At 40.2% G+C, this 26,589-nt stretch overlaps 1 protein-coding gene across 2 annotated transcripts in view; it reads left to right on the forward strand.

Moving 5' to 3' along the window:
• The first annotated feature begins 228 nt into the window (after positions 1-228).
• fam91a1 (family with sequence similarity 91 member A1) overlaps positions 229-26,589 on the forward strand; it is a 30,694-nt gene continuing 4,333 nt past the window's right edge. Inside the window, exons 1-21 of one of the 2 annotated variants that reach the window (XM_086178518.1) lie at positions 229-539; positions 2,298-2,382; positions 3,038-3,189; positions 5,478-5,535; positions 7,643-7,710; positions 7,991-8,104; positions 8,700-8,790; positions 10,993-11,055; positions 12,346-12,452; positions 12,600-12,638; positions 16,502-16,614; positions 17,173-17,282; positions 17,897-18,009; positions 18,327-18,413; positions 18,595-18,724; positions 20,956-21,104; positions 21,647-21,781; positions 23,324-23,437; positions 23,561-23,633; positions 25,602-25,748; positions 26,171-26,272. In XM_086178518.1, coding sequence (XP_086034644.1) covers positions 468-539; positions 2,298-2,382; positions 3,038-3,189; positions 5,478-5,535; positions 7,643-7,710; positions 7,991-8,104; positions 8,700-8,790; positions 10,993-11,055; positions 12,346-12,452; positions 12,600-12,638; positions 16,502-16,614; positions 17,173-17,282; positions 17,897-18,009; positions 18,327-18,413; positions 18,595-18,724; positions 20,956-21,104; positions 21,647-21,781; positions 23,324-23,437; positions 23,561-23,633; positions 25,602-25,748; positions 26,171-26,272 — 2,122 coding nt within the window. In that variant the 5' untranslated portion in view covers positions 229-467. The remainder of the gene's footprint in view (positions 540-2,297; positions 2,383-3,037; positions 3,190-5,477; positions 5,536-7,642; positions 7,711-7,990; positions 8,105-8,699; positions 8,791-10,992; positions 11,056-12,345; positions 12,453-12,599; positions 12,639-16,501; positions 16,615-17,172; positions 17,283-17,896; positions 18,010-18,326; positions 18,414-18,594; positions 18,725-20,955; positions 21,105-21,646; positions 21,782-23,323; positions 23,438-23,560; positions 23,634-25,601; positions 25,749-26,170; positions 26,273-26,589) is intronic. The other variant, XM_086178519.1, reaches the window with a different exon arrangement.

Below are 26,589 nucleotides of genomic sequence, written 5' to 3' on the forward strand. Positions count from 1 at the left end.
CTGCAGGTAACCCCTGTCCCTCCCCCCATTATCGATCCCCTTCCGGGTATCAATGCTTGCAGAACAACACCACGATGTAATTAAATTACCTGACTTGGAAAAAAGAGGGGATGTTATTGGGGGCCGGGTTGTGCTTTATGCAACACCGGCCAGGTTCAACAACATCACGTTTTTTTTGCCCCGCACCACAGCTCCATTCACGGCCACCGTCACGCCTCGACAGGAAGTGACGACAGTAGCCACGAGCGTGACGAACGGCTGGTTCGAAAATACAACAAGGAAGTGAACGTTTATTGTCAAGGAAAATAATCGCCGGACAGAACAGCTTTCCAAATCGGGTCCGGTAGTCGTTCTGCGTGGGTTTAGGGTGCCGACGGGTGGAGGGTGAAGTCACCGTGGACTTGCCCGACAGCCCGTTACTACTCGACTCTCGGGGATTCTGCTTCCAGCCAGCTAGCTAGCTAGCGATGAACACGGACGTGGAATTTCACATCAGGCAGAATTACCCGTGGACCAAACTGCCGGCTAATGTCAAACAGGTACTGTGTTTAACACCGATGCGGGGGGAAGGGTGAGGAGGGGGAACCCCGCCGTGTGCCAGGAGAGTGGGGGGTGGGGGGTGGGGGGTGGAGGCGTGGATGTGTGTGTGTGTGTGTAGGGGGGATCTGAACCCGTCAATGTCATCGCGGTGAAGCAGCTCTTCCCTCCGCAGGGGTCTCACACACTCACCATCGTGACATTACTGCCTTCAGCGTCACATGACAGGATGTTTGCTAGGTAGTGCAACATGATTGAACCGCGTGGATGTCACTTGGAAAACACGATCAGTATGTTTTAGGCTATTGACATACCGGGAGATTGCGTCTATATGCATAAAGAAATGTCTTCCCACTTTGCATAACGTTAGCAGATATCTATACAAACCCATATTGTATTTTTGTACAATTTGGCTGAGCCGGTTAAAAAAAGGAACAAAAACACGTGCAAAACAGAATTACAGAGCTATGCAGCAAGAAGTCATTGGCTCAGGCTATTGTTTCAGAGCACCCAGCAAGATTGGATTTCCTGTATGTAACATGATTTGTCGGAGAAAAGCCGAGCAAACTGGGAAGTATCTTTTGGTCAGTGCACATACTTACATTGCACCAATGTACGTATTATTGCACTTCCAATTTTCTGCACTTTTCTGATTAATTTCTTTTTTTTTTTTTGGTCTGACATGAATGCCAGTATAAAGAAACAACGTGAAAAAGAATTACTCATTTTCAATATACCAGTCAAATTACTGAGATGATTGTGCACAGATGTTTGCATCAACATAACCCAGTAAAGGTACGAAGAAGTCATTCATTGTATTAGCATCGTTTATAGGCTTGTAATTGAAGGGTATTTATCATCCACTTGCATATATTACCAGCATTTGGCAGTAAGCTTTGTGTCCAGACCAAAACACATTGATCCAGAATATGTGTGACAGGACTGCATCAGCCAATATCATTTGGGAAATTGAAATGAGCGCTTTTCCTGTTGCTGCAGTCAGAACTCTTCTTAAAACTTAAGTAACTGAAAACACTCATTAAAGAAAATATGAGGGTTCATTTATTACAATTGTGCTATTCATAAATAATGTAAATTTAATGCAAGTTGGGTACATCATCGCTGCTTATTAGGCAGTATCACATTCTGTGCCAAATTTGGAATTAGATATGTAATAAAACAAGTATTCAAATGATATGCGTAATTTTAATTTCTGCTGTGGGGAAAACACTGAGTGGAGATGAATACAACTAAAAATGTATTTTATTACCATTGCATTTTTTTTGCTTAAAAGATTATGCAGACATTTCTCTTTGCACAGTTGCAAAGGTCTCGGTCCTTAAAAACACAGCGTAAAGGAAAACAAAATGAGAGCTCCAATAAAGAAGACTCAGGTATTCAAGATAAAATGGCTGTATCCAAACATTATTTTTACTGAATGAAGTGTTTATTGGTAGAAGAGTCATAAACATTGGATTATCCTTTACTAGAGTAGAGATAGCCTCAAAGAGATGCTTGACAACACAAAAATTAAAGATGTTGTTTTTAAGACTCACTGTTTCAGACTGGTGTTTATATATTGCATATTCAAAGCTCTTGTTTTGAATGAATCCCACATACAGTTAATCTTTAGTAAGCATTCCAAAATAGAAAAAAAATCGTGTTTTCCCTATGGAGGTAGTACTAAGGAGGAGGTTTTATATGTACTTCAATTTGTTTCATTGGTCCTCACTATTTTCTGTTTGTTTTTTTATGTACAGAGTCTGGGTAACTCGCAACGTGAATATGAGAAACATGTGCTGCTGTACAGCATCCGAAACCAGTTGCGGTTCCGCAATAACCTAGGTGAGTGTCTATTCCTACAACAGGCATGAGGCCCATACAGTATTCCGTAGACAGACTGCGATGTTTGGCATGAACGGGGTGCTACATACCCTGAAAGTGGAGGTCTAAAGTAACACAGAACAGGCTGAGATACCTTTAGCTTGAGCATTAGTCCCAATGACAGGCTGAACTGTGTGTATGGGTTATTAAGTTCTCCTTAGGATCAATGTGAGATATTGTCAATACTTTTTTATGATAAATCCTATGACCATAAAGTGTATAAAGTCAGTTGGTTGAAATAGGTGTTTTTTTTTCTACAAGTCGGCAAATTTATAATTCAGCCATACAGGTTTTAATTTGTTGCTGCAGCAGGAAAACTAATAAATCCCCTCCATGGTACAAATTAGCTGTTGTATCCTGCACACAGTTACAATGAATGCATCCATCCTGAAAGAACATGATTGTCCTACTAAATGTCATTAGAGTAACTAGATCTACTTTCCAGATAGTTCTGCAGTGTTAAAATCATCTGCGTGAGGTTCAGGATGTTGTTTCCAGTCAATATTTCCTTTCCTAATCTAAGATGGTTCCTGATTGTCCGGTTGAAAGTATTATTAGTATTATTATCATTGCGGTATCCTAATAGCTCTGTGTGTGTGTGTGTGTCTTCGAGCAGTCCGCCATGTGAGGAAGGATGAGCGAAAGTATTATGAAGAACTGCTGAAGTACAGCAGGGACCACCTTATGCTGTACCCCTACCACCTGTCTGATATCATGGTCAAAGGCTTGCGAGTCACTCCGTTCTCATATTACATTGGCATAATGGAGGTAAGCAACCTAAATGCAGAACTGAAGTGTTGAAAAGGGTGTTTAGATGTGGCAGAAGTGTCTTCCTTTTTTAGAACCATTGTTGTGCAATGACAAAGTTGTCAGGAAGCTACTCATTCCCTGGAACAGGTTAAAACCCATTTTTTTATCATGGAATGCCACAACAGAATCAGCTTTTTTGCATCCATAACAATTATCTTGGTAAAATAAGCCACAGTAAAACAATCCAATTTTTTCCTGCTTTTTCTTCTGCAAGAGATTCTGTTATTGTTTTTCTTTCACTATGTAGCCTCTGTTAATCACTTCCTTGTTCCTGTCAATTGGAAATTAATAATGTCTTCAAATTTGGTAAACTACTGCAGAAACACAGAACAGGTATTTACACAGAACAGGTATTCAAATGAATCCTGTCAGAATCCATCAGAAGGATCTCAGGTTCTTGCAAATTATTTTATTGTATGGCTGGAGGATGTTGAAGGATAATGAATGTCACAATATTCAGAAATGTTTTTTTAATGCAATCCTTGGATTTTAATATAACCTTAGGTCTTATGTTAATAATGCAAGATACTATGAGTACATAAAAACATAGTAAGGTGCAATTCAATATTATTATATTGATTTTGCATAAATTGAAATGCAGGATGCAGAATTATTTTAAAATAAATAAATATATTTCCATCAGACATAGCAGAGGTATTGTTTTAATAATGAAGTATTATATAATCACAATTTTTGAAAGACTTCTTCAGGTAAATTCCTTGTTTTTGTTGAGTTTCTCTTAAATTGATGTATTTTTATTTCCAATTTTTAAAAATACATTGTTGTGCTCATTTTATCGTATTTTCTTCCTATATTTAATTATTTTCTAGCTTTAAAAGAAGAAGAAAATATCTCTTTTTGTAAAGAAGTTCTAGTCCTTATGCCGTATTTATTGTGTTGTGTATCAGACATGTGCTTTTCCATAGCTAAGCATAGTATGATAAGAAACAAATGTCAAAGCTGACTGCTGAGGATCTGAAAATATTACTTTTTCTGCCCCATTACCGATGTTGAGAGTTAGTCACTAGATGTCAGTCAGCGCCCAGTGAAGCCTCATGGGTGCCGTCTTAAGGACTTAGGGCTGATCCCAGGACAAACACACCAGAGTCTTTACTCTGCAGTCAGGTTGGAATTTATCTGCATTACAGCCATAAAGCTCAATCTGTTGTTTGAGCCCGACTCACTATGAATCAATCACCTAAATTTGACCATCCATTATTCTCCTCGCCTGAGTCAGTATGGACACTGAGCCTGTGTGATCACAAGGATTTGATAAGTAATCTGTACTGCTTGTCTTCTGAGATATGTAGTGAAGGGAATTATGTGGTTTTCTCAATCAATTAGAGCTGGGGAAGTCATCAATACATCTCAGAATCATTCAAATTTGAAATGTATCTTTTTTTTTTTTTAATGCCAAATATTTTAAGGTAAAAATGTGATAAAAAAACTACAGGGAAACGAAATCACCCAAAAAAATCACAAGAAGTAACTGGGTGTGAAATATTAAACAATTACAAGATTATGATCGGAAAGTTATTGTAGAATTAAAATTAAAAAAACAAAAACATTTGTTTTATTCATGTTTGAAGGGTCACTTAGCTGTGTCAGATTTCTTAATGCAGCCTTTGGAAACCTTCCATTGGCATATAAATGAAAGTGGATTTAAAACACCTCTTCTTTGGTGGGGACATACTCAGGTGATTTTTTTTATTTTTCTTTTAGGTATTCATCTTGTTTTTTTCCCCTCACCAAAACAAATGAGGTTTATGCATATTTATATTGAAATACTTGGCTCTGAATATTCATATTGCCCAGGTACCTCTGCCTTATTTTTGTCAATTTGCCAAGAAATTACAGTTACCTTTCCTCTGTCAGTGTTTTGCTTTTTGTTTTCTTATTCTTTTGGATTGCAATTTTTTTTATCCCAACAGATGTGACTAATTTTGTTCCTTCTTAGCTTATGAATATGAATAAAGACACTTTTTACCACTTCCCTCAAAAAGCATTCACCCACTTTCTGATGCATATTAAACTAAACCAGACTTGGCTTTGCTTGTGGACACAAATTTGCCAAAGGCTATGTCATATTTTCATAATCCGTCTTAAGCACTTAAGCAAAATGGGGAGGACAAATTAGCACGCCTGCTGAGATCTGCTAATCCTGTTATTAATCAGAGGCAGGGGACATAAAAAAAAGTTTTAATTCTCCCTTTCCTTGTCTTTTTTTTTCTAATTTGCACCTTCAGGACATTATGAACAGTGAGAAGAGTTATGACTCGTTGCCGAACTTCACTGCTGCTGACTGTGAGTTTTTTTTCTCTTCCTCTCCTCTTTTACTTAAGTGGAGTAGCCTGTTCCTCATGTCTCCCATGCCTTCGGTCTGTGATCTTCATCAGTGCTTCATCTTCCCTTAGCGCAGGCGGTGGCGTAGCAGTCACTGAGAAAGCTGCCCAACCCACAGGAACTTCAGGGATTTGACTGATGGTAGTGAGGTCATAGTTGGGGCGCTTCAAATCCAGTCTAAAGAATTTGTATTGGCAGTTAATTTACCCACATTTGAATGTAGAAAACCATCAGCGCAAGACTGACAATATTTGTTCTTTTCGTTTTTTGTTTTTTATAAACTACATCTCCAGTACAGACTGTCAATAATACTGATAAGAATTGCACTTCATGAGAGCAGAAAATACCTTGAGATTAATAACATTTTTACAAACCTCTCCCAATCTTTAAACGTTTCCTCCTCCATCAAGAGCTCCTGAAAATTGGCATGTTATCTCTTGTGTCATCCTGCTGACAATTCCATCTGTTCAAAAAGTAAAAAAGCAAAACCAAATTCATTTAAAAAAAAGCAGCCATTGTATTTATTACATAACTAGAAATGCCACAGATTCCTTTGGTGTTTGTTTTCAATTGTAGCTTCAATTGTAGCTCTTGTTGTGTTGCAGTCTAGTTAATTGAATGTTCCACAGAGCATTGACCCTTTCTCTCTCTCTCCACTACTTGTTTATCCTTTTTGGTGTTCTTTTTGCGTAAGCATGCTGACAGTAGAGGCTTGGCCCAGTGCATGCCTGTGCCAGTGCCAATGTTTTTTGTTATGTCCCCATGAATATGAAGGAGTCTTCCTTGGCCCAGAATTCAACCCACCACCCACGCCTCCTTACATGTTTCATGCATATTTTGGTTGGTATTTTTTGTCTAATCCTAGTGACAGTCAGACTGACTGTCTAATATGGCAGAAAGTGCCCCCTCCTTGGCAGAGGTGAACAAACAAAACCCTGGCATTGCCAAAAACTAAGTGGGGTTTGGATCAACTGATTATAAATCCCTTTTTCATTGCAAATCAATATTGCTTCTCAGACAACAAACTGTTGCCCTTGGAATGTTCTGCCAAGCATAGTTATTATTGCCAAACAGGCAGTTTTAGGGTCTTTTGCCTTGGTGCTGTCAAGTGACACAGGCTTATTGGCTGGTAAGTGGCTGGCAGAGCAGGACCTTCATACTGTGGGGACAGAAGGCTGCCGGCAGGTTGGTAGAGCCAAACTCGGCAGGGGCCGCTGCTCCAGTCTCCCTGAAGGAGGCTTGGAAGTGTGTCATGTTGAAGGGGGTGGATAGAGAGGCGGTGGGAGAGCGTGTGATTGAGTTTAACGTGGGAGGATGTTTATGTGTGTTGTGTCTGAGTTTGTGAAGCAGCAGGAGACGCATGTGGGATTTTGCTGCATTAGGAGGCTCAACATCCTCACTGGTCCCACTTGGTTTGGCAGCTGTCCCAGCTCATTCCGCTCTGCCCTCTTTAAGACTCCTGCCTGATGACAGGGTGGAATGTGGAACTAAAACTTGTACCGTTTTGCATTGTACTGATTATAAAACTTTGCTACATGGTCCAGTGAAGGACAAGTCAATATGGTGAAAAATGTATGTAATTATACAATTATACAAATAACCATCTGTTTAGCTGTCTCTTTAGAATCAGCTCTCTCCCTCGTGTGTGTATACACACACACACACACACACACACACACACACACAAAAATGTATGCATAAATATGTATATATGAAAATCTGGGTTAATGTGATATTTAATTGCTGATTATTATGCATGATCCCGTCAACCCTCAAGTATCTCGGTGGACCGACAAGTGCTGATGTGTGGGTGAAGTTGTGACAGGTTATGTTCTCTGAGACACGGTGTTAGTGTTCTTGTGGGCCTTATCCCTCTGGAAAATCCCTGTCATATCTTGTGCAATTTATTTCAAATATTAGTTCCTAAACATGAATATATACACTTAGTAAAACTCATTTTGCCACTTAATTGATTTGTTGTAGTTTTCGTGGTGCAGTATTTACAATTTTTCACCCAGTTGTGGAGGCATCAATAAATGTCACTTACCCATTTCCCATCATCCCTCAGGTCTGAGGCTGCTCGGTATCGGAAGAAACCAATACATCGATCTCATGAACCAGTGCAGGTCCTCCAAAGTGAGACATATTTCTAATGAGCTTGTTTTGTATTAAATTATAGTATTCAGAATCTGGATTTTATGTTCCTGGAATTTCTTGTTTCTTTTGGTAGCTTAATGTTATCATTAGCAACAAACCAGCATAAAAACTGAGTATGAAATATTTCCTCTTTAAGTTTTTTATGACAGCCATTCTTTGTCACAGGTGAGATTTCAAATTGATTGCCCTTGTTCTAATTGTTATTCATGTAACAGCAATTTTCTTTACTCAAAATTAACTCTTGGTGTCCATTTGTCAGAAATTCTTCCGCAGGAAATCTGCCCGTGACCTGCTGCCAGCGAAGCCGGTAGAGATCTCCGTTGAGCCGTGGTGGGTAGCACAGACAGGCTACATCACCGAGGATGACATTCGGGTGAGATACAAGCTTTCTGCTACACGAGGATGTTTGTTAAGATGTTCTATTTGTTTTGCGACTGATTGGAAATGGAAGTCATACTTTGACTGAGAGGATGATTTACATCAATGCAGTCAGTTTCTTGCAGTTTAATCTCCCATGTTTTTTCTTTTTTTTACATTTTGCAGCGATTTTGACCTGTTACTTGAATTTGTCTGTCAGACACAGACATCCCTGACTATTTCTGAAACTATTCTGGCAATAGGAGGATGTAATTTATTTTTGTGAAATCCTACCCTCAACCCCCACCCTACCCATCAGGCTAGGACTGCTCATCTCTTTAGCCACTGCACTGCTTATGAGAATTTAGTGGAAGGAAATTGAATATTTTCATGGCAACAAAATTAAAAAAAAACTAAAAACAAAAACTGGTAAGTGCTGCAAATAGCTACGGAACCCACACTGCTATAAGATACAAACACATTCATACTCAGAGACCCCATTTTCACTGCTTCTCACTAGAGGGGATGTTTGACACTCATGGGGAAAAAATTACAAGTAGATTTTCACTAATTTACTAATTTTGTATATTTGTGTGTGTGTGTAATTACAGATCTGTTCTCCAGCAGAGAAGAAAGCCATTGATAAGATGATAGATTCTGGTCCCCAACTGGCAGGATCAATGGAGTACAATGTGGTGTTAAGTAAGTTTTCACATATCTTAAACCCAACATAATAAAGTGGAAAGGTTATTTGCTTTGCAGTTACGTGGAATCAAGTTTTACTTGTCTCTGCATTTCTGTTCCACCACTTAAAGTCTCCAATTGTGATTTCTGTGTTCATTTGTCAGTTTCTAATTACACAAAAGCTATCCAATCATCTGCCTTTTCTATAAAATAAATTATTAAGTTGTTAAAAAATTGCCTTTAAATTAATTATTCCAAAAACAATGAGGTTTTTGTCGTTTGTGTAACTAAAAAAAATGATTTCCCCCCTTGTGATTGTAAATGTAGCATATGTAAAATATAATACAGACCAGTGTCGCACTATGATAGCATAAAGTGTTTGCAAAACCAAATAGACCTCATTTATGCTGGCAGATAGCTTCTGGATTTTATTTTATGTGATTTTATTAACACCATGTTTTGACATGTATGTCTATTTTGTGCATCGAGACCAAGCTGAGGCGCCATAGCTGTGCATCGTTTCACATTTCTTTACCCTGGTTGAAACAATAACAAAAATTAGAACCAAAATTTGAAGATGGTGGGTTGTAGCCTGAAACTTAAGGAATCAGGGTGAAAACATGGCCTTGGGGGATGCTGAGGGTGCCACCATTTTTTTTTTTTTTTTAGCCATGGGCAGCACCGTGGCAGATTCCTCCTAAAAAACAAACACACAAAGAGCATATTAAAGCTAAAGATTACATTTACACCTAGATGATGCTGCCTTAATTAAATTCTCATCGTGAAGACCCCTGACTGTGATACTTCTGATCTAGTCCCACTCCATATGCAAACTATATTGAATCTCACGTAGCATTAGTAACATTGTGAGATAGAGAGTTCACATTATAGTATACAAGGTCTTAGCTAGACCTTGCCTGTACTCTGTCTTCTTCACCCAGAAACCAATACAGTATACTTGTCAACTCCAAAAGTCAATACGCAAATATTTGAGCTTTTCAAAACTAAATGAAGACAACTGAATGTGGAATTTGAACTTAAATCTCAACATATGTTGTGTTTTTTTTTTTTTAAATAATTGGCTGTAACTCACAGCGTTGGTTGTTTTTTCTGTTGTAATTGGCTGAGAGCCTCTTGTTTGTCTCACCACCTCAAGCTGTGTTTATGGGATGTGGCTGTTTTCGCAACAATGCCAGAAACTGTCAGAATAAAAGATGCATTTAGAGTTAGAGACTGCGACATTTTCCTCTCGTGATCCGAACTGCATTCAGTGATCAGGAAAGGCCAGCATTAACACTGACATTTCAGTGATAACATTATAGTAACCTGATGATGAAAAAAGTCTAATACACATGAGTCTGGACAGATATCTACAAGATATTGAAGCGGCTGACCGAGGCAAACAACCGCAATGCAGTATTTTTCAGCTTTGATTTAATCTCCGTTTTTTATTTCCGACTGACTGAGCGCTGGAAAAGCATAGCCATGTCTCGCCAGTCAGGCGCAGCGTTATGGGTCTCTCTTGGAACAGGGTTATGAATTGACAGGTGCAGTGCGCTGCTCTATTGCTTGTTAAAAGTCATTCTAGCTCATCAGTCAGTCGGCTCTTGCTGTTTCCCTGTAATCAACTTGAACAAATAATAATCCATCCAGACCATCTGAACAAGATGGTATTTACTTAAATAAAATCAACAGAGCTGGTCAAGTTTTTGCTGGATTTGAGTGATATGTTGCCAAGTTCAAACAGTAATAATCACAAGCTTTCAAAGGGACCAGTGCAAGTTAAATTAACATGTTAGATCCTTGGATACTGAAAATATTTTGCCATAATTTTCTCATCATAAGTGGGCGCTGGAGACGCTGGTGGTCAAGATGCATTGTAATCCAGGTGCAAACACTTGCACTATCAGCAGCCACTTGTGATTAGATTCCCTGAGATAGATGTTGATGTCGGGTTGAACGGGGCCTCAGAGAGTCGTGCTCATCTGCTGCTGCTGCTGGAGTGGTGACTGAGTTGGAACAAATACAATTAAATACAGGAGAATCAAGTAGCTGTTTGGAATGGAAATTTATTGGCTTGGGTTATTCTAGCACTTTTTGCAGCTCCAAAATGTCCATTAACTTGATACTTTGTCAAGCCATAATGAGTTTCAGGATGCTTTTCAAGGACTGAAGGACAATTATGGGAAATGTATTATGATGTTTGATTTGTCACTCCAGGCTTGTACAACCGAGGCTTCATCTACCTGGATGTTCCAATTTCTGATGACAGTTGTATCTCAGGTAGGATGTTGTGCGTGTGTGTGTGTGTGTGCGTGTGTGTGTGCGTGTGTGTGTGCGTGTGTGTGTGTGTGGTTATGTGTGTGTGTGTGTGTGTGTGTGTGTGTGTGTGTGTGTGGGGGGGGGGGGGGTTCAAGTATATGTCATGTTTGGGGAAATTCAATCGATTTAGATGTCTACATTTTAAGTCTTCTCAAATCTGGGACAACAACAAATTCCTCATTATGTGCATAATTAGAATTTAAATTGTTTATTTTATGTCAGGTTAAGGTGGGTGTTATTTTGTGTGTGTGATTTTCAAATTCTGTCCAATTAATTAAAGGCAAATGCCAAGTTGGGGGAAAGTTTGTAGTTGCACACGAATCTTTTAATGATGCTTGCATTGGTTTTGAAGTTTTGAAGGCCATTCTGGGTCAGGTCAACCCAAGTCCATTCAAGTATGCCGTTTAAAAGTTGTTCGGCTCTATGTCATGTTTTCTCATGACAAAATAATTCACATTTATGAGAATCATCATCATCATTTTGTTACAAAGGCATGATTTGGAATTAATATTGCCAATTAAATATACAATCAAGCTGATGTTTTTTTCACAGACGAACCATCTGCGCGGGTTGCGGGGTCATGTGGTAGACCTGTGGCCAGCTGCTTAACTCTAATTAATTCCGGCTTACTATATGCCTTAAAAAAAGCAACGCCCTGCCGTTTTCCATAATGTTTTTAATGAAATGTTTTAGTGCAAGCCACAGCATGTGACATACTAGTTTTCTACAGTGCTGTAATGATGTATTCGATGACTTTCAAAGACCGTTTTCTATCAAAACCAAAGGTGACCATTTTCTGTCCTAATAGCAGTAGAGATAGATTTGAAATAACTTTTCAGGCAGAGGTGGTATCTTATCTTTCCGATTTTTATAAAGAGGTCATGGGAAATAGGTGAATTTCTCAAAAAGTTGATATGGCTCTTTAAATATCCTCGCTATTTTCCACTGAGGTTAGTCAGAGGTGGCTCGGAGGATAAAAGCACAGCATCAGCGATTCATCCAATTCACAGTGGTTGGAACATGAGTAAGTGTTAAGAGCAGTAGAGCAGCTCTTATCTGAAAATCACATTCACATTCATAGCAATGTTTCATATAAATATCTTTTTGGGGAGGAAAAAAAGGCATTTATCCATTCCATTGCAGCAGAAAACCATCACATATATATATATATGTATAAAATAAAAAAATGATGTGGAGATTTCACATCATTTCATTAGCACTTCATTTCATTACCAAAATTCTGTTTTTCAGTGCCCCCGTTGGAAGGCTTCGTTATGAACCGTGTTCAGGGCGATTACTTTGAAACGCTCCTCTACAAAATCTTTGTGTCCATTGATGAGCAAACAAACGTAGCAGAGGTAGGCTGAAGAACCAATCTGCCTGTGCTCACTGACCTACTAAGTATGTGTGCGTGCGTGCATGTGTGCGTGGATGGGTGTGGGTGAGCTTTTCAAATCTGTCTAATATTACTTTTTGATGCCCCTCCTTCCACGAATCTCTCTCAGCTGGCGAATGTGCTGGAGATCGACTTGGACCTGGTGAAGGTGGGTGTCCTGTCGCTTGTGCTACTTTAAAAGATAGAGCAGCATCTGCAGATGGCAAATGGTAAACAAGAAGTCCAGAATATGTGGACCTGGCTTCCAAAGAAATTAGATGATTTTCTTAGCCTCTAGTCTCTGATCCAGTGTTTGGTGGGGAGATTGTTTATGTTGGTTCCACATTCCTCTCAAAGACCTGCTGTGCTGAATTGTTGGCACACTGCGAAGCAGGTGAATAGCAAATTAATAGTTTTGCAAATAATGTTGGGAAATGTCAGCATTGGCAGCTCTTATTGTAATCTTATACATTTAGAAGAAAGCTGTTCAGTGATATGTCTTTTTGGTGGAAAAAAACTTTAATTTAAAAGTAAGGTCATCAGAAACAATTTTACTTTTGATCATTTCATTGCAGTCACAGACGGACTATCTTTTAGTTTCGTCGTTGGCATTTTGTGTTATTTTTTGATAGTTATGGGATAAATGAAATGTTAAAAACAGTTTAAATTTCAAGGAAATAAACAGGCTGAATGTCATGAAACTGATATAAAATGGTGTGAGTATTGAAAAATGTTGATTATTGAAAAATGCGAAACATCATTTCTGATTTAGTTTTTGCCATTATGCTAATTAAATTACTTATTTTTGCTAATTTTCCAATTGCATTTTCCCCTCACGAAATATACTTCACTTTTCTTTTTTTAAAATTCTAATCACAATCTCATTAAATAAATTGGACAATAGTTTACTTTCTGAAAAATCTGCAACAGAATGAACCTTAAATAGTGAAAATAAATCTTTGGAAAAGTAGGGAGAAAATATAAGTCATCAATTGAAAAATAGTACTGTCAATGCTGTGACTGGCTGCTTAGTGTAATTGCATCGTATCGTATGATTGGCTGGAGACCTGTCACTCACTGAGTTACACAGCAAAATGATACAGAAAAAAATGTTATATCTATTTTATCTGCAGTGCGCTCACTGCGCTGGATATGTTTTCTTGTGTGCTGTGAGTGTGCGAGAATTGCGCAGTTTCGCAGCTTAGAGGAAACATTGCCTACATCTATTACCATTTATGTTATTTTGTATTGTTTAGCCCTTCAATCAACACAATGCTCAAAAACAGATGATTTAAACTTTTTTTTAAATAAAGGGCTGAATATCATCTATTTACGGTCTGGTGGAGAAGCTGGCTGTGACTCATGCACATTGTCTCAGATTTGATTCGTCATTCCCCGCGACACTCCCAGATGGCTGAGGAGCCATGTTGCGTTTGAATTGTTGCTCGAGTTTATACTCCCCTGCACCCCCATGTTTCCAATCAAGCCTCTTTCAGACACAGAGCTGACTCATGTTTAAGTGTCTTGACCCTCGGTGTGACGACCTGAGCTCAATTGTCTCCTCTGTCTCCTCTTACTCTGGCTAGTGTACGCAACACTTATAAAATGAGGAAAGGGGTTGAAACCAACAGTAGCAGTTGTTCTCACTGAGAATCCCTGCAACTTTGGAGAGGATTTGTACAACATAGTGATCTCCTTTGTGCTCAACTGTTCCCACTGTCACTGGAGGTTAACTTGCTCCAATGTAATGACTACCTCAGGGCTCGAGTCACTTGAACAAATTACTTTGTTATGTCCCTTTGGAGATGAGGAGGGCAAAGACTGACCTTAGATTGGAACTTCGGGGCACAGCAATGTAGAAAGCAATCACGCCTAACATTGTTGACTGTGGTGGTCTGTTTATTTTGAATAAACCAGCAAGCCAAGTTGATGTCTGCACATGGTGCCGAAGTAAAGATTAAACAGATGGAATAAGAGGAAGATGTTGCCTTTTCTTTCCCCCTGCTGTTGTTTTGTTTGCAGTTTGAGTTGTATTTCCTCAGTGAGAGGAACATGCCATGGCTGAATTTATGGCATACGTCAAATAAGTTCCAAAAATCTACTTTCCCTCCAGTCAATGTCCTCAATGTTCAGCACATACCTCCACTTCAGAATTGCAGGATAATGAGGATCGCTATCTCTTGACTAGGCGGCGTGATGGCTTGTCAGATGTGGTTTGCCATACCAAAGCAGGTTTCAAAAAATGGGATTCCGAACATTATGTTTTTTCAATGTTCCAGAGCATCATTTCACTTGTGGCTTTTAACATACTGGAAAAGCAGAGTCATATTGTGTATCTATAACAGTTAATACAGAAGTTTCCATTACTATTCAATGAGCATCACATCAGACAGATTGATAGAAACTGATGTGCTCCAACTACAGTAGGGTCACACTCCTCAGCCACCCTGGTAAGGTCTATTCAGTGGTGCTGGATAAGATGGTCCGTCGGGTCGTTGAACATCAGATCCAGGTTTGGGAAGTGTGGTTTTTGTCCTGGCCGTGGAACAGTGGACCAGCGGACCAGCTCTATATCCTCGGCAGGGTCCTTTAGGGGTCATGGGAGTTTGCCCAGCCACTCTACATGTGTTTTGTGGATCTGGAGAAGGCATTCGACGGTTCTCCGCGGGTAATCCTGTGGGACATGCCCTGGGAATATGGGGTACCGAACCCCGCCATATGGGTTGTTCGGTCCCTGCATGACTGGTGTCGGAACGTGGGCCACATTGCTGGTTGTAAGTCGATTCCTGCGAGAGCTGGACTCCGCCAGGGCTGCCCTTTGTCACCGATTCTGTTCATAAATTTACGAACACAATTTCTAGGCGCAGCCAGGACGTCTAGGGGATCCAGTTTGGTAGCCACAGGATCTTGTCTCTGCTTTTTGCAGATGATGGGATTCTGTCGGCTTCGTCAGGCCATGATCTCTAGCTCTCACCGGAACGGTTTACAGCCGAGTGTGAAGCAGCCAGGATGATGGGCACTTCCAAATCCGGGACCTTAGAGCTCAACCGGAAACAAAGGGGAACCCCACTTCGGGTCGGGGAAGAGGTCCTGCAGTGGAGGAGTTCAAGTATCTCGAGGTCTTGTTCACGAGTGAGGGAAGGATGGAACAGGAGATCGACAGGCGGATCGGTGCAGCATCTGCAGCAATGGAGACTCTGTACGGGTCTGTCGAAGTGAAGAGGGAGCTGAGCAAAATGGCAAAGCTCTCAATTTACTGGTCGATCGTTTCCACTCTAACCTATGGCTACGAGCTGCGGGTAGTGACCAAAAGAACGAGATTGCGGATGCAAGTGGCCAAAATGAGTTTCCTCTGCAGGGTGGCCGGACTCTCCCTTAAAGGTGAGATGTTAGTCATCCGGAAGGAGCTCGGAGTAGAGCTGCTGCTCCTCCGCATAGAGAGAAACCAGATGAGGTGGCTCGGGCATCTGGTCAGGATGTCGCCTGGACACCTCCCGGCAGAGGTATACCAGACATGTCCATCTGGGAGGAGACCATGGGGAAGACCCAGAACATGCTGAAGAGACTGTCTCCGGGCTGGCCTCGGAATGCCTTGGGGTCCCGCAAGAGGAGCTGGACCATGTGGCAGGGGAGAGGGAGGTCTGGGCCTCACTGCCCCGGCTGCTGCCCCAGTGACCCGACTCCAGATAAGCGGGGGAAGATGGAAGGATTGATGGATGATGTGAACTTTAAGATTTTTTTGTAGAAATGTAAACTTGAGGCTCATTCTGGGACACAGTCACTAAAGCTGAATAACATTATTAAATCCCAACCTTTTGTGGGCTCCTTGTTGCTAATTGCTCCATTGCAGGATATCCACCTTCTTCTTTTGGTAACTTTTGATCAAACTTTTGACAACCTCACAAAATGCAGTCAAAAATAGGGATATTTATGGAATAAAATAACGAGATTTCTGAAAATTTGTAACCTGATAAGCAGCATTTTCCTGTTCGCTTTGTCACAGTGTTGTCACGTTTCTGCTGTCTTCATTAGAATGCAGTGTCCATGTATTGTCGCCTCGGTTTCGCCGTGAAGAAGGGTCAGGTCTTCAGCTCAGACCAGCTCCACCCCACCTGGAAGAACGCCCCCTCTGTCAACAGATTGAAGTATGTGCTGCTGGCTGTCCTGCACTCTATTGAAAGAACTATCTATTGAATGAACAGCGTATTTAATTAGCAAAATATGTTTTGGTATCCCTGTCTGAGCTGCACAGGCATAGTTTTCTAAGCAGAGATAGGAACCCCGCTTGTATTATTCACAATGAAGGATTAAAGTTGTGGATATTAAAAAACGGGAACTCCAGAATTCACTCTTTCAACTAGGACATCTCGCAAATCCTCCTTTCTTCCCCCAGACGATGTATTAAAAGAACAACATTGAAGGATGTCTGGGTGATGCTCTCCAAACTGAAATAAGTCAAGGACAAATCACTATTTCCTCAACTTATTTTTGCAGTCAAGCAATTAATGCCAATGTTTTGACTTTTTTCTCCATTTGATGAAAATTGTAAATGATCTGTCAATATCAATGCTCATAAAACCACTGTACTAAAATAACTGAGGGAAATACAAAAGATAATGTTTATGTTGAGAATTGCATGTTGTTGCTTTCAAATGCACAAACAGCACATTTAGGTGTTTGACCCGCGGTGTCTCCTATGGCAGGAGTACCATGGACCCTCAGAAGATGCTGCTGTCCTGGGAGCAAGGTAGTCCTGTCATGGAGGGAGGCTCCTCGGCCACTGACACCGACACCACCAGCCTGGAAGACCAAGGTCTGATTGCTGTCTTGTCCCATGTAACCTCTGACCCCTGAACTGGCTCAACATCAATTTGACCGTTCCAACAGAATGCCGATTTCAAGCCCAATTGTGACATAAGATTTAATATCTTATTTCCCCATGGGGTCAAGCATTTTTAGCTCCCAAATACACCCTTTAAATGTGTGGTTAGAAACCCCTCACAGACTGCACTTTATGCAGTATTTTCAAGTTAAAACAAGATGGACTCTAGTTCACTAAGCACTTTTTCAATGTTTGTTCAGAAGTGTTTAAAACCCCAGCTGCTTATTTGTCACTTAATAGTTCAGTCTCGCCCCTGAAAATAATTTTTATGATTCATGATAAAGATGTCTAACTTAAATGTAATTACATTTCTTTAGCAGATGTTCGGGTGTGACACATCAACATGAAGCTAATGGGCTTGCAAAACTATTAAAGTGTAAAAAACAATTAAATTGCTTTCTGTGCATTGCACTTTCCATTTCCTAAAGCATACAGCTCACTGTCTTGATGTTTTTTTTTCCTCTTTTTTTAAATGACTTGACCTGAATATTAATGCATCGTGTTCCATCACAGAAGGTTTAGTCAGAGATTTCCTGTCTTTACAGCAGACACTGGAAGTGTCAGCAGCCTGAGCATCCCGGCAGGGCCAACCAAGAGGATCGCCTTCCTCTTCGACTCTACTCTCACAGCCTTCCTCATGATGGGAAACCTGTCTCCAGTTAGTAATCGGATGTGAACATGTGCCAATACACACACATTCACGCACACACTTTGTGGCGTCGTGGCTCATGTGCTTGGTTTGATTCATTAGCTTGTCTTCTGCTGCTGAAGTGTTGGTGAGCAAGACACTAAACCACTAACTGCTCCCCAGGCTGGAGCAGCCTGCTGCTAGTGGTTCATCCGTGATGGGTCAAACAAATTTCCCTGATATTGTTATATATATATGACTGAGCAAAATGAAGGCAATTCTCTCTTTAAGCTACTGATGAAAACATATAGAACAAACTGAAAGTGTTGTGACTTTTTCCTCATCAGAACCTGAAGAGTCACGCGGTGACTATGTTTGAAGTGGGAAAGCTCTCTGACGAAACTCTTGACAGTTTCCTGGCTGAGCTGGAGAAGGTGAGACCAGTGGTGGAGTTAAAAAAAGGAAAGAACATTTGATTGATGTATTTTCTTTAAGCCTTGATCAAAACCCAAACCAATAGAACTTCATAAGCCTGTGGTTTATAGCTTTTGAATTACAGATCTGTATTTCCAAACGCTCACATAAACATTTTGCCCTGGTTCCTCTGTTGTCCAGGTGGAGAGCACTGCAGAGGGAGAGGCTCAACGGTACTTTGACCACGCTCTTACTCTGAAAAACACCATCCTCTTTTTACGCTACAACAAAGAACTCACTCAGGACCAGGGGCCTGATATCCCAAATATAGGTAATCACAGTTTTTTACACCAATATCCAGTAGGTATCCATAGGTAGCGTTAGTCCTTAATATAACTTTTCACTTAATTCAAATATTCTGTATTAAATTAATTTTTAAGTAGTTTTCTTTAAAAAGCAGCATATTACTACTACTATGTTTGTAAAAAATTATGGAAAAAAAACTTGTTGGAAAAAAAACATTATTGTACAGGGGTATGTGAAAAATTTAAAGGGGAAGTATGCAAAACTTTGTAGGATAAAAGATATGATGAAATAATTATTTACTTTGACATATGTTTTCAGAACACACTTACTTAAGGTTGTTTTACATGTGATTTTCTAATATGAAGGAGATGTTGTAATGTAGCTTGATATCTGAAAAATGCTTTATGGACTATTTTGTATTATTTTCTTTCTGTGTCATTGATAAGCTTCAGATGATCCTTTTGCATGCTGTACACTTTGCTTTTCTTGTAATTTTTTTTCGTTTTTTTTGTGATAGAAGAATGGTTACAATCACCAGAACATAGCGTGTTTTTTTTGAATGTTTTCAGTGACATTATCAGGTTCCAGAACTAATCATCTAAGAATTCTTCCCCAATTAAAGTTTTGAACCTTAGTAACTCCAAGGAAGAGAAATTCAGAGTGCTACGGTGCCGCACTCAGCAAGTCAAATTCAGCAGGGTTTTCGCCTGCATACCGAAGCATCAGGTGTTGTGTGGCACTGGTCTGCTGGGGTCTGTAGGGGGAGCAGCAGATAGTTAGTGCGTAGCTGCCACTGAGCAGACAGATGCTGTTTGTTTGCTTTGGCTGCGTGCCACACGTCTGATTGTATTATCTCTCAGTTGCCGTCCGCTGCTGCTGCTGCTCCAGGCGTCTGCTGGGCAACGTAAGCCTGCCTACCGAAGCCGCATGAAGCAGCAGTCATACGAGGGGCCCACAACAAACAGCTCAAATATAACCAATAATTCAATTGCTGTTAAATTCCTTGAACAAAGCAGTAGATTAGTGATATGATGTTTAATTTTGAGGTCTCTCATGGAGGTGGATTTTCATAAGATTACTTTATCAGATAACTTCTTTATAAAAATACTCTTGGTTAGAGATTTAATCATTTACTGTTTCACAACTCTGGTTATCACACTCCAGCTATCTTCAGTGCAAGCTCAAAGCTAAAAATCCAATTAACATTCTGTAGAATCGTGCGGCTCACCAAGAGATTATTATTCCATGTGCACAGCCTCTGTAAGAATGGTCACTCATACAACATATTGTCAGAAAGATTGTTGTGACATAACTGAGCCAAAGCAATTCGACATACAATTTTAACAGCGGGCACTCATGACTGTGGCTCCTGTTGATTTTCCCCTCCTGCTAATGAGTTCTGCGTAGCCTGACTGCGACGGCTGCTAATATGTCTGTCAAACCAAGCTGACAGTTATCAAGAAAAGACTTATAGAGAAGTTAATTTCTAGTCAGAACTCAATTTTCAGCAAAAAGCTATTGAGTAAACCCTCCGGACTGCAAAATATCTGCAGGTATCCGTCCTGGCTGAGCTGAGAACCTTTAATTTCTCTTCCTTAATAGGCTGATTTACCCCAGCTGTGCCTTGAGCAGGTATTGTAAACTCCTTTTGCAGGTATTTGAAGGAATAGTTGAAGGGACATTTCCAAAATTGAATCATTTTAAATTTGTATAATCACACCATCAAAAAGTGATCATTAAAAGAGGCCTTGATAATGAATCCATAAATCTTAAAGATGTTGTCTGGCTCTTGTGGATTATCTCGCATTTTATTTAACAAGGCAAAAAAGATGAAACCTCATTTACTGGCTATTTCCAAACACGGTTTATTTTCTTATAATACTGATTTATTCAGGTCATCTTCTGCAAACCCTCTTTTTTCTAAATGTCAAAATCTCAATTTTGATAATTTGATTGCGTTCAAAGTAAAATATAGAAACGAGGCAGCTGTAAATACCATCATGAAATGACCTTAGGCAGGAAAGGGAGGAAAAACAAGAAGATGAAAAAATTGGCAAGAAATCAGCTCAGAAGTACTTAGGAATGTTAATATTAGCCTTCTAGTAGGCCTGCTTGAATTGACTGTCTCTCCATGAAGCTCCTTAGTCCATTCTCCTGAATGGCCTTTAAACTATTTTTAAATACTTTGACTCCATTACTGTGTATTTTGTGTACCAAATCTGACAATGCCTCTGCACCCTGTTTCACCCTTCTCAGGTTTCCCTTTGGACATGTTGCGGTGCGAAAGCCTGCTGGGTCTGGACCAGGCCACCTGCAGCCGCGTCCTCAACAAGAACTACAAGCTGCTGGTCTCTATGGCGCCTCTTAGCAATGAGATTCGGCCCATCAGCAGCTGCACGCCACAGGTACGGCACCTGAAGATTACAGCACATTACAGAAGATAATGTAAATCCAACTGCCCACTCTGTGTGTCTGTGCGTGCGTGCGCGCTTGGATGCATCTGAGAGTCTTGCTTTCTGCAGGTTATGTTTGTACTCTTGCTGCGTGTACACACTTGTGTTCCCAGAGTGATTTGTGAGCATGTATGAGTTTGGCACACTCAGCCTACAGTTGTCCTTAACAACGGGACTGCGGGAGTGGGAGGGGAGGAAGGGGAAACTCATCAGCAAATCCTCAGACTGGCAACACTCCAGCTCTCTGGCTGAGCTGAGAAAGACAGAGGGAATGAAGTTAAACTCTTGTTGTGCCATTCATGCTGCTGTTTATTCTCACACCGCTGGGACTCTGGAAGGCGGAATGAAATGAATTGTTTTCTTTCGCCTGAAGTCATGAATCGTTGCTTCAGGTTTTATACTCCTTTAGCAGAAACAAAATGAATGAGTGCTCCTTCAGCTCCCCCTCTGTACCTTGTATTGTTTATATACGTTTGTCTACTTCTTCCCCGCAGCACATCGGCCCCGCCATCCCTGAGGTGAGCTCCATCTGGTTCAAGCTATACTTGTACCATGTGACCGGCCAAGGACCGCCGTCTCTGCTGCTTTCCAAGGGCTCCAGGCTCCGCAAACTGCCCGACATATTCCAGGTTGGGCCAAATAACACCTTATCGGGTGGGGGTGGGTTGTGGCAGTCAGTGTAGGTTCAAAGTCAGATAAGAAAGTATGTTGGGAAGAGAGTAAATATAATAAATCAAACTCTGTAAAAAGATCCACACGTGGACTTTGGGTCGGATCTCTGTCCGAATGACTGCAGGTTATTCATTTTTGTGGTGCATTTTGAAGTTCAGACTTGAATTTCTGTCTAAGGGGACAAGTTGAGACTCACAGCACGCAATAGCAAAAACTTCAGAATGTAGAGATATCAATATCCCTTTGAACAGTTTCAATATCTACCTAAGAATTGAAAATTACAACTTAATGAAACTACAAACATACTTCATGAGTGGAGGAAAGTAAGGAGCAATACTTCAGTTCCACACAACCTCCAAATACTTTCAAGCGTTTCAGGAACAGAAACTACTGCAGTGCTGGACTGAATTGAAATGTTTTCATTTCTGTGACAGGGTTTTCTGGGTTACCATTTTTCCAGTAACTGCTCATCAATTTCTTACTTATTTCAATGTAGATTGCTATTGTAGTCCATTTCCTGATTTATTTCTTGTGACTTTTAGGTAGTGTTTTATTGATTTTAATTAATGGCTAAATGGCATTTTCTCATGACTTTATCAACAATCCAGTGAAAATACTTGCAAATGAGCAAAAAATTGATTAAAAAAGTAAAGTGGTAATGAGCCATGTCTGGATGAATATAGTGACATTATGTGTCACAAATTCTGACTGGGATGTAATATAGAGGATTTTTTAAATTACAGAATGATTGATTTTAATATATTGTCCAACTTTAGAGACAAATATTACATTTCAAGGTTGGTCCTTCTACCCATTCAAACGTCGTCCGAAAACAAGACAGATATTACGTTTCACCCACAGCTCCCTGGTCATCTTGGAATGAAATGGAATATGAGACAAAGAGAATTGGATAGCAGAAATATCCAGGGGAAGATGGATAATATCATGCAAATGGGTCACTTCCTGCGCCCATAACAAAAAATATGCAGTGATCTTTTTTTTCCTCCAGCATAAAAGTTGAAGAATTCTTTGGGGGCAGGGGGAGAGAGTGGGATAAGACATCAGGTTCAAAACTATAAACCAGGGCTTATGGAATAAGGGACAGTCTGGTTTAAAAACTTGTGTGTTTAAAAAGAGATAAATAGACTGAGGTTAATGATTCGAGTAAGTGAACGTTTGGCATCGTGGGAGGCTGATCGTTGACTCCTCTGAGTGAGGCGGAGAGGAAACTCTTTCTCTCTAACTTTTTTACTTCTTAGACAAGAAAATTTCTTTGACCAACAGTGGGTGTGAAGTTGTGTTTTTGATAAGATTTTCCACTTTTACAGACTCGAAACTCACCACGACTGAATTGTAAATTCATTTTTGAAGTGCATAGTTAAATTCCATAGAAAGGGCCGTTTGGTATTATTCCTTTGAAATATTATTTACTTAAATTATGAAAGCAGCCATTTAGCATCAGACTTCTCAACCCACTTCTCAATCTCTTCTCTCGCCAGGTCTATGACAGATTGTTGATCACTTCCTGGGGTCACGACCCCGGCGTGGTCCCCACATCCAATGTGCTGACCATGCTAAATGATGCCCTGACTCACTCGGCAGTTCTTATCCAGGTAGGTGGCTGGTCTTTTTCTTTCGATTCTTTATCTCTGACTTTGAAAATTATGCTAGACAAAAGCTCATTCCCATCGCTGTTGTCTTTAGAATATTCAAAAAATGTCCGGTCTTACCGGCAGGGTCACGGAATGCACGGTCATGGAGAGACCGTTCACATACCGTTCCCTTTCGATGAGGAGGATCTGAAAGGAGGTGAGTGGATGCTCCGCTCTGCTGCTGTTGACCTGGAATATTTCTATCAGTCCAGCAGATTTCAGTCAGTCTTGCCTCTTTTTCTGTATCAGGCTGTTTTTCTCGACATGAGAAACAGAAAAGGAGACTTGAGAATCTGCAGATAAAATAAGAGATTAATTCACTATTACTGTACATTTTTGAACAGCGGGACATTTGCCCTTTACTAAAGTGAGTTTTCTTGAAATACACTTACTTCTGCCGGTATCTTAATATAAACATTAATTTTGACTTCATTAAGAGCCTTCATTTTTTTCTCCCTTGTGTTCAGCCTTGGAGTTGTGTGTCCTTCCTCACTCCTATTAACAATCCCAAAGTCTGTGTTTGGTGAAGATTTGCAGGCTAGAAATAGGGTTGTGTAAATATACCTATAGTGCAGAACAGTACAGAACAAGTATTTGATATGCTGGTAATTTTTCAGCTTTTCCCACTTACAAAGCATGACGTGGTCTGTAATTTTTATCATAGGTACTCTTCAACTGTGAGTGACAGAATCTAAAACAAAAATCCAGAAAATCACATTGTAGTAATTTTAAATAACGAATTTGCTTTTTATTGCATGACATAAGTATTTGATCACCTCACTAAGAATTGTGGCTCTCACAGACCTATTAGTTCTTCTTTAAGAAGCCCTCCTGTCCTCCACTCTACCTGTATTTACTACACCAATTTGAACTTGTTACCCTTGTTACCTGTTTAAAAAAACACCTGTCCACACACTCAATCAAACTCCAACCTTTCCACAATGGCCAAGACCAGAGAGCTGTGTAAGGACATCGGGGATAAAATTGTAGACCTACACAAGGCTTGGATGGGCTACAGGACAATTGGCAAGCAGCTTGGTGAGAAGGCAACAACAGTTGGCAAAGTTCTTAGAAAATGGAAGAAGTTCAAGATGATGGTCTCACCTTGCGGGGCATCAATGATCATGAGGAAGGTGAGGGATCAGCCCAGAACTACACGGCTGGACCTGGTCAATGACCTGAAGAGAGCTGGGACCACAGTCTCAAAGAAAACCATTAGTAACACACTACACTGTCATGTATTACGCAAGTCTGCAGTGTATGCAACGTCCCCTGAAGCATGGAGATGGAAACCTCCTTCTTTGGTGATGCTTTTCTGCAAAGGGGACAGGACGACTGCACGGTATTGAGGGGTAGATGGATAGGGCCATGTGTCGCAAGATCTTGGCCAACAACCTCTTCCTTCAGTAAGAGCCTTGAAGATGGGTTGTGGAAGAAGCACCTCAAGGTTCTGGAGTGGCCTAACCAGTCTCCAAACCTTAACACAATGGAAAATCTTTGGAGGGAGCCGAAAGTCCATACTGCCCAGCGACTGCCCCGAAACCTGAAGGATCTGGAGATCTGTATGGAGGAGTGGGTCAAAATCCCTGCTGTAGTGTGTGCGTACCTGGTCAAGAACTACAGGAAATGTCTCTCTAATTGCCAACAAAAGTTTCTGTATCCAAAATTAAGTTGTTTTTTTTCTGTATCAAATACTTATGCCATGCAATAAAATACAGATTAATTACTTAAAAATCATACAATGTGAGTTTCTGGATTTTTGTTTTTGATTCCATCATTCACAGTTGAAGAGTACTTATGATAAAAATAATTTGTAAGTGGGAAAAGCTGAAAAATCAGCAGTGTATCAAATACTTCTCCTACTGTATGTATTGGTCATATATATATATATATATGACACACAAACACATATGTAAGATTAACTAAATAACTTTCAATCAAAAAATCAATATCGGCATATTTGTCATGGAATAGATAATTAACAATTCCTTAGTTGAGCCATATACTCCTTTCAACCGTAAGACTACATTTTTCATTTACTATTTTTTTTAACCCTTGCACTATCCTGGCAGCAAATAGAGTTTTGTTCCCACGAGTGTCTTTCCTCTCACCTTTTCCTCCGCAGAGTTTTCCTACTCCAACATGTGCGTGCACAAGTCGCTCCAGAAGCTGAAGGAGTATGTCGATCTGGAGCATCAGTGCGGCTACATCACCATGCTCAACTCTAACAACAGGCATCGCCGCAGGGCCAGCGACACTACCGAGTGCAGAGGTGGGACCACCATTTAAAAATTAAATAAACTTATGATAATGTGTGTTCCTTGTCACTGTGTTCTTACGTGAACATTTTAAGAAAAACAGTCATTGGATCAGTAGCCGTGTTTGTACCTCTGATGCATTTGGATGTTGATGGTGCAAATTAGGTGATTGCTGGCTCGTATCTTATTCACATAGCCTTTGTAAAGGATGTGAATTGAACATTATTAATTACAAAAAAAATCCCTTCACCATAAATTCCAGTTTATATCATTTTAAAATCTTTCCCTTAAAATGATATATTTGGAAAAGGGAAACCATGTGCATCAAAAGAGGCATTTTAACAAAAGGTCCTTCAGATTGTAATCCAAGGTTTGATCAGCTTCCTAGAAAATCCCTTGTGTCTGCGTACTAATGGCGGTTTGTCACTTCTCTAAGGAGACACCCATCTAGGTGGAGGCCTGGATACCAATGGCAGTACTGAGTCATTTGAGCTGGTGTCGGAAGAGAACAATGGGGAAGGCAAAGTAAAGACAGACAGTAAGTCTACTGTTTTTGTTACATAATGAGGGTTCCCTGCACTGCCTGGAAAACGGCTGAGCAGATTTCCAGTCAAAGGAAACGCATGGGAGACGAGACAAAAAAAGGGTGTGGGGACATTGGAGATGAAGGAGAAGCGAAATGTCATGTAAAAAATAGATGACATTATTAGAGAATTATTCCTTTCTCAGAGGGTTCTAATGTTACCCACAAATGCTCCAATACAAACAAAGAATTTTAATGTAATGTAAAAATGGATTCAATTTTTTTCCTGAAACCAGAATGTAACATCCGTGACAGTTATCTTTTTTTCTTAA

This window comes from Fistularia commersonii, chromosome 30 (assembly GCF_037954325.1).
Source record: "Fistularia commersonii isolate RoL2024-O1a breed Wild chromosome 30, RoL_Fcom_v1.0, whole genome shotgun sequence".
Classification (NCBI taxonomy): Eukaryota; Metazoa; Chordata; class Actinopteri; order Syngnathiformes; family Fistulariidae; genus Fistularia; species Fistularia commersonii.